General features: G+C 65.6%; 1 protein-coding gene across 1 annotated transcript; it reads right to left on the bottom strand.

Moving 5' to 3' along the window:
• Positions 1-4,557: 4,557 nt before the first annotated feature.
• Positions 4,558-11,671, bottom strand: NUDT14 (nudix hydrolase 14). Its single transcript, XM_029951455.1, has 5 exons — positions 11,615-11,671; positions 8,460-8,503; positions 7,865-7,929; positions 7,434-7,671; positions 4,558-4,872 (listed from the first exon to the last, which is right to left on the bottom strand). The coding sequence occupies exons 2-5, from the start codon at positions 8,474-8,476 to the stop codon at positions 4,632-4,634; spliced, it is 561 nt and encodes a 186-aa protein (XP_029807315.1). The 5' UTR covers positions 8,477-8,503; positions 11,615-11,671; the 3' UTR covers positions 4,558-4,631.
• Between the last annotated feature and the right edge of the window lie 6 nt (positions 11,672-11,677).

The raw sequence follows: 11,677 nt of genomic DNA, 5'->3' as shown, positions 1-11,677 counted from the left end.
GCGGGGTGGGGCTGGGGGGCCAGGGGCGCAGGGCTTTAAAGGCGGCGGAGGGCGCTCCTGCCAGCGCCCAGACCCGGCGCGCGCCACGCCAGGCCCCCGGGCGGCGGGGGTTCCGTCACGCCTTCAGTGAACCCGGCATGCGGGGGCCGACGCCGCCAAGCGGCCTCCCCTCTCCCAAGCCCCGCCGGGTGTCAGGAGCCGGGGGTGGGGCGCCCCTGAGGTCACCGCCGAGGTCCCCTCCCATCAGTACGCCACCGCCGCGCTCCTCGCCGTCCCAGGGGAGAAGCCGCCTGCTGCACAAATCAGGGCTCTGCCCCCACGCAGGGCGGGCGCGGCCTGGGACCCTTCCTTGGGGAACGTCCCCATCCGCGCAGCCCCTACCGCCTCCACGCCGGCCGCAGGGGGCGCTGCTCCTCTCCGACGCCCCTGCCCTCCCGCCGCACGGCTCGCGGGTCGGGCAGCCAGGCAACAGATGCTCCGCACTGGGTGTAGGGGTCCGCGCTGGCGCAGGGGTCGCCAGGCCGCACTCTCGCCGAATGTCCCGGCCGGACCCTGGGCTGGGGCGGGGACACAGGGGGATGACCAGGGAATAAACGACGGTGGTGCACACTCTAAAGGCTGAGGTGAGAGCCGCCCAGAGAAGTTCCTCCTGCTGTCCTGGTCACCAGGTCCCCACGTCCCGCCCCTCCGTCATCACCGTGCTGCCCTCTGCCGGGGTAACCTCGCGCCGCCCCTCCCCACCACCCACCCGGGGTCAATACCGAGGGGTCCTTGTCTGTAAACAACAGCCCCCTCCAGCAAGCAAGGTCCCTTCCAGGGTGGGCAGTCATCTTGGCGGTTAGCGACCCGAGGTCCACAGGGGTCTTCCGACCCCACCCCCACAAAAACTGGGCTATCTTCTCAACTCTGGCTCCTCCAGCCAGTCTGTCCTGGGCCCCTGGGCTGGGAGTGCAGCCCCTGCCTGGAGGTAGTAATTGCTGTGGGGGTGGGGGAGGCCCGGAAGGCTTCCTGGGAGAAGAGGCTTTCAAGGGGGCCAGGGTGATGCCACTCAGCAGCCCCTCTAGGATGGGGGCGACAGGAGCAGCTGGAAGCCCCTGAAGGGATGGCCTGGCTCCGCTCTGAGCACCCATCCCTCGCTACCTGAGCCCGTCTGCTGGGAGAGGGGGCTGCCAAATAAGGGGGTGCAAACTGTGTTGGAGCTTTCCAGTTATTGCCTGTGGGGGAGAGGGTGATGGGGGGGCCTCCTTGTCTCTGCCTTGGCTCAGAAGCAGGCACCCACATACTCCTGGCCCCAAGACAAGTGAGAAGACCCCACACACACACAGCTCCAGGGGCCCAGGGTTCCATCCCTGCCCATCCCTGTCCATGCCCACTGCCCCACTATCCAGGAAAGTTCTGGATGCCTCTGCATTCAGCCAAGTGGTGAACCCTTGCAGAGCCCTGGTCCAGGCATGAACAGAGCTAGAATGACAAACTCAAAGGGTGAGGCAGGCGGGGCCAACTGGGCAGGGGGCCCACTAAGACCCAAAGGCAGATGAGTCAGCCAGGTGAGGAGCTGGGAACAGCATGTGCAAAGGACCTGGGGTGAGGGAGCCTGACCTGGGTGAAAGACTGTGAGAAAGACACAACGGCAGAGGCACAGCGGGTGAGGGGCATAGGTGAGGCTCCTGGTGGCAGTGAGAGCCGTGCTGCATGGGTTCTCTAGTCTTCTTCCTAAGACCAAGGGGCAGTCACAAAGAGCACCGAGTTGGGCCGGACTGCCCTGCAGAGACTTAGATTTTCACAGAGATCCCTGGCTGGGAGGGAGGGCCGGTGCAGTGGGGGTAAGGCCAGGACAGGGAGGGCCTGGACTGCTGGGGGGGGGGCTGGCAGCAGAAGGACTGGGGGGGGGGATTCCTAGGTAGTCCTAGGTAAATGATGGGCAGAACCCAGAGAACAACCCCCCACACATGCCCCTCCCTCACCCATCCCTGAAGCTTCCTGCTCACAGCCAGCAGCCGGAGGGCAGGGCAGCCGGGCCTAACGGAGCCGCAGGTTCCAGAAGCTGATTGGCATGGGCTCTTGCCGTGCTCAGAGCGGTCTCAGCTGAGAGGTGACAGTAGGGATGCGGAGGCCCCGGGGCCCCTCCAGCTAGCCAGCCCTGCCTTGTGGGCACAGAGCCCCAACCTGCCCTGCAAAGCTAGGGAGACAATGGCCTGGTCCCATCCACCTTCCTCCAGGCCTTTTGGGAGCAGGGCCTGGGTCTTGTCGTCCTGGCTCAGGGCAGCACATCAGGGTGGTCGCAGGGGGTCGGCAGACCCAGGGGGCCTGTGGGGGCCAGCTCCTCTCGCCCCTGCCCGGCATGCCACACCTGTGGGGTCCAGAGGCCTCCTTCCTCTCACTAGCCCCATTCTCCTGCTTTCCAGGGGCCTCAGCCCAGACTGAATTCCCAGGAGAGGTTCGAGTCATTAAGGTGGCCACTTCAGACAAGGGGTGGGCCTCAGAGGCTGCCGGGAGAGGGAGGAGTCCTCCCCCTTGGGGTCCTCCCCTTGGGAGTTTCTGCAGTCCCTGGGCTGGACGGCTGGGGATCCGATGGGGGCCAGGGTTTCTGCCTCCACCAGTGTGGGACCGGGCTGCCCTTCCTCTTCTGGGAAGACCCCATCCCTTCCCTGGGCCCACTGGAGCCCCCGCTCCGAGCTCCCCAATGCCAGGGGCTCTCGGGCATGCTGAGGTGGGTGCTGGACAAGGCGTAGAAAGTGTGGAGGCCCTTGACCGGGCAGGGGTGCTCAGGACCAGGCTAGGGTGCAGGCCGCCCAGAGTCTGGATACAGCCGGCTTGGCTCAGGAGTGAGCTGTGCTTCCGCCCCTGTTCTGTGGTGCTAAATATAGCGGCCAGGGAGGGGAGTTTCCGGTTACAGCCCCCCCCCCCCCCCCAGTGCCGGGAAATCGATGCCAGCTCCATTAGGCCTGGCAGCAGTGCCTGCTGACCTGCCCCATCAGGCTGAGGAGCAGAATGAGGGGCTGGACTGTGCCCAAGTCCAGGGGCCCTGTCCCTCACTGTCCCCTGCCACCTGCCACAGAGAGCCACCAGCCCCCCCATACCTGCCAGAGGCCCCTGAGGCAGTGCACAGTGCCTGCAGTCATCGAGGAGGGCGGTGGGGCTCTGGAGGTGGGCACCAGGCTGGGGGGGGGTTGGTTCTAGGCTGGGCAGAGCTCCCGCCCCGTGATCGTCCTCCAGATGCACCGAGGCCGGTGTGGCCCCGCCGGGCTCCTTGGGCCCCTCTGCCGCCTAGCCCTGCCAGCCCCCTCGATCACACACCACACACCTGAGGGCCTCTCCTCAGCAGCAGCACGTCAGCCCACTGGCTGGGCTTCCAGGAGGCCCCGCCTGGGTCACGGCCAGCATTTGCATACAGGTGATGCTGCTCCAGTGGACCCTCTGGGCACAGCCTCTCCAGGGCAGCCTCAATGCCAGGCCCAGGGCCTGTCTGCACTGTCCTGCTCGGTCCCATTGGGCTGAAGGCAGAGGCCCTCCATGTACGTTGCCTGCACGGGGTCACCTGGGGCAGGGCAGGGGGACCACAGGGGCTTGAGCGAGTGGCCCCCAGCTCGCAGTGGGGTCTCGGTGGCAATCAAAGGCAGGTCCCTCCTCAGCATCCTCCCCCATCCCAGCCTGAGGCCTAGTCCCAGGGGCTGGTCCGGAGCAAAGCTCCTTGCCACTCTGGCCTCTACCCGCCTGTGACAGCCACAGCCCCTGGATGCCTTGCCCTCCCCAAGCTGCCCACCACCCGTCACCCATGGCATCACCCTTGGTGGACCAGACAGCTTGGAGGGCTCTGGGGAAGGCCGGTCACCAACTTCAAAAGGGGTCAGGCTGGCCCTCACTCCAGGAGTGTCCCAGCCCTCGGACCTGGCCCCCATCCCCCTCCGATGGCCCCACAGCACCTGGACTGGGGTGACTGGCACACACTCTCCACTTTGGGCCCCAATCCATGCCCTACATAAGGAGCATCTACTGGGTGTGTGGCTGAGCGTGCACCGAGCTCTCCTGTGACTCCAAGTCTTTGAGGGTCACAGAGGCAGTTCATGCAGTCCTGGACCCTTAAGACAGGCCAGTGTGCAGGGCAGGGGTCCTTCTGGATTTACAGGCCACGCCACACACAGGCCAGCAGGCACCAACTCCAACTGCCCAGGCGGCGCAGGGAGTCCCAGAGGCGCTAGACCCAGATCCCGAGCAGCCCCCGTTTCGGGCTCCCAGAGAGGGCAAGGCGCTGGGTGCACATGCTTCAAGGACAAACAGCCTGCGGCTCTGTCCCCACCTCCTCCTGATGGCCGACTCGGCCACCCCACAGCCCACCGCCCTGTCCTCCCTGAGCGCTCGGCCTGGCTGAGCCCCCACCTCAGGCCTGACCTTAGCCTTCTGCCGGCCACCAGCTGCCCTCAGCAGTCCCTGCCCTGCCTGCCGCCAGGGCCATCTCCTGGAGAGCCCGCCTTCCCAGCACCCCTCTGGGAGGATCCGCTGTCCCTCTACCTCCCCTGGCCTGCTGGTGGCCAGCGCTCAGAGCCAGCGGACACAGGCTGGAGTTACACAAGCCTTTATTTGGTCTGCAGAGCAGGTGGCCAGGACAACCTTGGTCTCGACCCCCTGGCATCTCACCGGGGACCTAGCCCAGGGGCCACAGCGCTGAGGAACCACGAGATGCCAAAGATGACACCGAGGGTCTTGGGGACAGCCGGGTCATCTGCGAAGGCCTGGGCGCCATCCAGGGGCAGGTGCACCACCTCGATGAGCTCGCCCTCCTCTGCCAGGCCCCCACCCGGGCCGCTCCGCTGGGAGTCCGTCACCTCTGCGTAGAACATGGTCTGGCTGGAGCCAGTCAGTCCCACACCAAACCTACGGGTTGAGACAGCATCTACTGAGCCACCCAACAGGCCTCACTGGACAGCACTCTGTCCCACGCCCCCCAGCCCTCCTTCTAGCCCCTCCAGGCCAGGGAGACCAAGCCGGCAGGCAGGACTCCAGGATGCGCCCCTGTACTCCCCAACCCCAGATCCCTGTGACCTCCGGGTGTAGCAGAAACCCGGCAGCACGCTGGGTGTCGCTTTGGCGATTCCTACATCACGTGGCAGAGATGGAAGGACTCTGCAGGTGTAACTAAGGGCCTTAATCAGATGACTTTCAGTTCATCAACAGAGATTATCTTGGTGGGTCTGACCTAATTAGGTGAGCTCTTCAGTGAAGATTTAGAAAGCAGAGATGTTGGAAATCAGAGAGATAAGCCTGTCCTGCAGGCCTTATAGATGGAGCAAGCTGCCATGTAAGAGGGCCACATGGTCCAGGCCTGCAGGTGGCCTCAGGGAGTGGACCGTGGTCCCTGGCCACCAGCCAGCCAGGAAATGGGGCCCTCGGTCACAGAGCCACAAGGAGCTGGATTCTGCCACAAGCGTATGTGCTGGGAGGGGGTCCCAAGCCCCAGATGAGCCCAGCCGACCCTGAGCACTGGACCCAGTTCCCAGCAAGCAGACTGCTGACCCACAGCAACTGCGAGGTTGTAAACGTGGGCTGACAGAAGCCGCCTGGCGTCGGCCACGTTCTGCAGTGCAGACGGCGGGCAGGCCGCTGCCCCCACTCACAGGAGCCCCTCGGCCAGGGCCTCCCTTCCCATCGGAGGCTCCAGGCTGGCTGGAAGCAAGGACCATCCTGGCGACCCGTGTGACCTGGCCTGTGAGAGCCCCCAACCCCAGCACCTATGGGACACCAGCTCCAGGCTGGGGACAGCACATGCTGAGGCAGCCAGGGCATGGAGAGGGGCGGAGAGGTGGCCACCGGGGGCGGGGGGGGGTGGTGGTAGCGGACACCCAGGGGAAGTGCAGAGGCCCAGCCCGGCAGGAACCCGCAGCCATGGTGACCGTCGCCTGCGAGGACAGGGTGGCAGTGGGGCCTGCCCGCCTCCCAGAACTGCAGGGGAAGGTCCCTGAGTGTGCAGGGGGGTGGGGGGACCAGGGGTGTCAGGCCAGCTGGATACCTGCAGAACGGAGGGCAGGGAGCACTGATGGGGCATCCGAGCCCCGCTCCCCAGGAGGGCGAGCCCCACCGGCGGGCCTCTCCCAGCCGCTGCCCCACCCCCGCCCCCCGCCTCTCAGCTGCTGGTCCTCTCACGACGGCCTGTTTGCAGGGGCGCCCAGCGCCTGAGCGTTTGCGCCAGTCTGTGGGGTTTCCAGTCCCAGTTTCCGCCAACTTGTGAAGGAGGCAAGCAGAGCCTTTGACCTGGATCAAAAGCAATGTGCCCTTGGGCCTTGTCACCTGTGCCTGCAGGTGAGTGGCCTAGTTCACCTCCACAGAGAAGAGGCATGAACTCTCGGCTGTCTGTCCAGCCCTTAGGGTCCACAGGGGCAGCTGCCCTGACCTGTACTCCAGCCCCTTCAGCCCTGCCCACCTACAGCCACCCCTTGCCTCCAAAATGCAAGTCTTTACAATGCTGCTTGCTGCCTAGAGCCCTCCTTGGCTCCCCAGCACCCTCAGGGTCAGGCGATAGCCCTGCTCGTGAAAACACTGCAGCCGGGGCTCACCACACCCGGGGTCCCCCACCTTCCAGGATGCCTCACACCAGCTCAATGCCAGCCCCAGATCCCCTGCACCACCAGCACCAAGAGGGTCACCTGCAGATAACTGAGGCCTGCCCCCAGATGCAGACACTCAACCACTTGGCATCTTATGTTTGATGTGGTGGCTCCGAGTCCTGCCTCACTGCATCCGTGTGGCGGTCGGCTCCAGCCCCCAGCCCCCTAGGCCACAGAGATACCACGACAAAGCCCTGGGGCTCCTGAGGCCGAAGGGTCTGGCCCAACACGGAGCGGCCCCTGAAATGGGCTGAGGAGCAGAGGCCCCCCCCCCACCATCTGGAGACGGCTGCCAGGGGACAGGGTGCCACTGCTGAGACCGTCCTCCTGCTCCCCGACTTCACCAGGGTCAGGTCACTGCCCTCCTGGAGCACAGGTGGGATGGGCTTCACCCCAACATCCCATCGTGGAAGGACAGCCCCAGCTGCAGGCCGCGCAGGGAACACGGTGGGGGACACCCGGCTGCAGGCCACACCCCTTCCGCTCCCCAGCAGTGCTGGACCCCTGCCCCCCCAGCCTCATTCCTGAGGCCCTGTCTGACAACAGGTCCGTGACTCACCCCCACCCCCAGCGCCCAGTGCTTAATCCCACAGGAAGTAGAGGCATCTGTCAGCAGCAGCTGCTAGGGCCACAGGGCGGGGGCAGCGCAGGCTCCAGAGCTGCCCCGAGAGCCCCGGGTTCCGGCCCGGGTCACTGTCCCAGGTGCCTGCTGTCCAGCCTTCCCCAGCCCATGTGCCCGCTTGCACGCCCCTGAAGATGGGGCGCCCGCGGGCTCCCAGCCTGCCCACCCCCGGGCGCTGCTGACTAGAGGCCTGTGGGCCCCGCCCCACTCACTTGTAGGTGGCGACCCTGCGCAGGTCGGAGGGGGCCAGCCGGTAGCCACACTCCTCCCAGGCCTCCGCGCAGGCCGCTTCCTCCAGGGAGCGCCCCGGCTGGTCCACGAGGCCGGCGCACAGCTCGTAGGTCACCCCCGCCGCGCCGGGCAGCGCCACCTCCAGCTCCCGAGGTCCGTCCTGGTCCACGGCTGCCAGGGACCCAGGGAAGTGGCGTTCCACCTCGCCCATGTACACAGCTGGGGGTGGGGGGCATTGATCACGGTCACAGCCATGTAGTCCAGGGCTCCACAGGCCCCAGTCTAGGCCAGACCCCCTCACGGGGCGTTGGTTTCCCCTGAAGCCCCTCCCCACATCCACATTCTGATGCCATGGCCACAGTGGTTGAACGTCCCCCTGTAAGCTCTCCCCTCCCCTGACGGCCGGCCTCACCTGGCCGGAACTGCTTCACCAACACCAGGCTCTTCTGGGAAGAGTTGAACATGAGAATGGCCACACTGCGGGGGGGTGGGGGGGGCGTGGACAGAGCTCAGCACAGAAGCAACCCCCTCACCTCACCTCCCTGGGGCCCCTGGCTCCCAGTCCCCGTTCCCAGCATGCCCACCCCACCTCCTCTCCCCAACATCACTGGTCCCTTACCAGGATGGGAAGACTGAGGCCCAGGCAGGGCCAGGGTCACACAGTCAGGCTGGGACTCAGGCCCACTGTATTCCTACTGGCCGAATGGGGGCAAGGCGGGGGGGAAGGACATGCTGGCCAGCTGGGCAGGCCGGGGGTGGCAGCAGCTGAGGCCGGTGACTGACGGGACATGTGGCCCCTGCTGGCCAGCCACCCACCAGCCACACTCCTCCTGCCACACCACCGACCAGCCCACAGCCCTGATGTGCAGCGGCGGGCAAAGGCACCCACATGGCCTCTTCCATGTCCACGGGGGCCGGAGCCGGGAGCCAGAGGGAACAGAAGCAGGGGTGGGGCTCCAGGCCCCCAGGGTGCCGGTGTCCCGGCATGCAGCAGGCTGGGCTCTCACCTGTCATGTGTCTTCATGAAGTCCCAGGACTTCTGAGTACCATTCTGAAAGAGATGGGGCAGCGGTCGGGGTGGGGGGCCAAGAGGCTGCCGGCGTGGCCACAAGTGCCCCAGGCAGCTGGGAAGGCCAGACAGACCACTGCCCCAGCTCCTGCCCAGGAGACCCCCCCAAGGCCCACCGGGGGGGGGGGCCGCAGCAGGTGGGGGACGGGTAGCGAGTGGGCTCGCCGGGGAGGTCAGAGGTCAGCGACAGCCTGCTGCTGGTGGGGGTGGGGGGCAGGCAGAAAACCAGAGCAAATGGTGGAAAGGCACAGGCTGACCTCAAGTAGCTGCAAAGAGATGGACCCTGTCACCAAGTGGAGGAAGGACCATGGGGACTGGGGGGGATGGACAGCCAGGACGGGGCGGGGCCCCAGGGGACAGAGGTCGGTTTTTCACTGCTGCAGCTCCCTCAGGCGAGGGGACAGGGTGACAGGAAGGCAGGAGGGGCAGGCCACCTCCTTAGAGGACACCAGCACCCGAGCCAGGCGGGAGGCCGCACTACAGGATGGGGTGATGTAATGACAATGGCGGTGAACGCTGGGGGACAGCCCCTCCCCCAGCCCAGTGTCTGTCTTGGGCTGTCTCTCACACATCCTGTGGTCCTGCTGTTTTGTCAGTGGCCTCCATCATCCTGCTCCCCAGGCCTGGGCACCACGCCCCGAGGGGGCTCTCAGGGCTCCAGGCAGCCATCAGTGAACAGAGCAGGTGGTGCAGGGCCTACCGGGGGCAGCCAGGGGTGGGGGGTATGAGGGCCTGGAATCCTGCCAGCGGGACAACCTGGGCAGAGTGGATGACAGCCATCCCACTTGGCCCTGCCCACTCCCAAAGGGGCCTCTGCCAGTGGGGCAGGCCCTGGGACCCTGCCCCGAGGCTGCCCTCAGTCACTGGGTCGGCCCTAAGGCTCCACCAGAGCTGCAGGCCCCACCTCTGGGGCTCTGTCCAGGCCCTGAAGACACCAGGGACACAGAATGTGCAGCCAGGACCACAGGAGAGGGAGGACTTCTTGGAAGAGGTGACTGCACCAGGCCCCACAGAAATGAGGGTAGGGCATTCCAGGCAGAGGCCCCGATGCCGGCACAAGGGGAGCCGGGAAAATGAGTTTGAGCCCATCTAGAAGCAGAGGAGTCCTGGAGGATCAGCAGGGGCCTTTGTTTCCAAGGCAGTGGGAGGGCAGATGCCCCACAGTGCTCAGGTCGGGCTGCCGGGGAGGCCGTTGTGAGGCACCACCCCCAGGGGGCAAGCCTAGGCCTGCCTGCCATCTGGCCACCCCGGGGCCAGCCACCCACCCAGCACGGGCTCCAGAGGCCTGCTGTGTCCCCTGTCTCCCTCAGGATAAGGCCGTCTGTGCGAGTCGCGGGGACCCTCTCAGCTCAAGATTGAAATGTCTGTCAGACCATCAGGTCCAGCCAAGGAAGGATGCAAAGGACAGTCCAGGAGACCCAGGGAGGCCCAGCCAGCCCCTCCACAGAACTCCCGGACCCGCTCGTTGGGTCCTGGGCCTGGTTAATCTTCCAGGGGCCCTGGGAGGGAGGGACAGGACCTCAGAGCCACAAGGGGTGACCTGCCTCTGGTCGGTCTGTCTGGCCAGCATGTCTCCCCTGACCAGGGGCACTAATGACAAAGGGCTGCAGATGCCCCTCAGTGGCACACACGGCCCAGCCCAATGTCCCACAGCCTCCTGAAGGACCGCAGCTGTGGTTCCTGGGTCTGTGCCCATGACAGCCTCCGGCCTGCACTGGTTCTGCTCTGGTCACCAGCACCCATCAGTGGGAACTCATGGACCGGCTACCATGCTTCACAGATTGGCAGAGGGGCGCCTCGTGGGCTCAATCTGCAGAGTGTGCGACCCTTGATCTTGGGGTGTGAGTCCCAGCCCCACGCTGGGTGTAGAGATTACTTAAGAATAAAATCTTGGGGCGCCTGGGTGGCTCAGTCGGTTAAACGTCCGACATCGGCTCAGGTCATGATCTCATGGTCTGTGGGCTCAAGCCCCACGTTGGACTCTCAGCTGACAGCTCGGAGCCTGGAGCCTGCTTTGGATTCTGAGTCTCCCTCTTTCTCTGCCCCTCCCCTACTTGCACTCTTTCTCTCTGTCTCAAAAATTAATAAACTTTGAAAAAAAAGAATAAAATCTTAAGAGTCCCTGGGTGGCCCAGTCGGCTAAGCATCTGACTCGTGCTCTCAGCTCAGGTCATGATCTCAGGAGTGTGGGTTCAAGCCCCACATTGGGCTCTACAGTTAGAAAGAACTGGGGGAGACAGAACTGCAGCCGCAGGCCCCGGACCACCCTGTGCCTGCCCACTGCCTCCCAGAGCCTCAATACGCTGGGGGCTGCACAGCCGCAGCCAGGTACCCCCACCGTGAGTGTCAGTGCCAGGGAGGGCCATGACCTCCACGCCCCCTGTCCGTCACCTGCCCCCCTGCATCTGTCCCAGGCCAGCACTGCCAACTTGGGCCCATCCCAGGGATGGAGCCATAGGGCTGCGTGGGCGGCGCAGGTGAGCGGCAGGGGGCGGAGGGGCTCTCTCAGGCTGGAGGCTGAGGCTTTGCAGGGCTGGGGAGCAGAGGGCCTCCGAGAGGAAAGGCAGCTGCAAGCACAGGGCAGGCGGGGAGAGGAGCATGAAGACCGGGCCCAGCTGTGCCGACTCGGGGGCAAGAGGGCAGTCTTCATCTGCAAGGCGAGCGGGTGCCTGTGGACCCGAACCAGACCCGGCTCTCATTCGCCCCACAAATACTTCTCCTGAACCCGCTATTGGGGTGGACCCCAGGGTGTCTGTGGTCCTGCTCTTCTTGTGACAGATGGGAGGGAGAGGTAGGGGAAGGATGCCCGAGGGGCAGCCCGCCTGCGTGTTGAGCAGGTGGGGACTCTGAGGAGGCGCCCGCGGAAGGAAGCCTAGGTGGAGAGGCTCTCCAGTGCTCAGCCAACTCCCTGTCCTGCCTCCTCCCTCCCTCCACAACCCTACCTCCTCGGCCCAGAACGAAGACCTCCATCCCCAGGAGGCTTGCCCTGACCCCTGGGGCGCCCGACACGTCCCACCGCAGAGTGCGGCGGCCCTGCCAAGCCTCCTCGGAGGGATGAGTGGTCCCCAGAGGCGTCCTGACACGGACGCTCACCAGCGCTGGGAACTCGACTCGAACCGGAGCCGGGCGAAGAGCTGGGGAGCTCTGCGAGGCGCG

This window comes from Suricata suricatta, chromosome 9 (genome assembly GCF_006229205.1).
Source record: "Suricata suricatta isolate VVHF042 chromosome 9, meerkat_22Aug2017_6uvM2_HiC, whole genome shotgun sequence".
Taxonomy (NCBI): domain Eukaryota; kingdom Metazoa; phylum Chordata; class Mammalia; order Carnivora; family Herpestidae; genus Suricata; species Suricata suricatta.
This window is presented reverse-complemented; position numbering and strand designations above follow the sequence as displayed.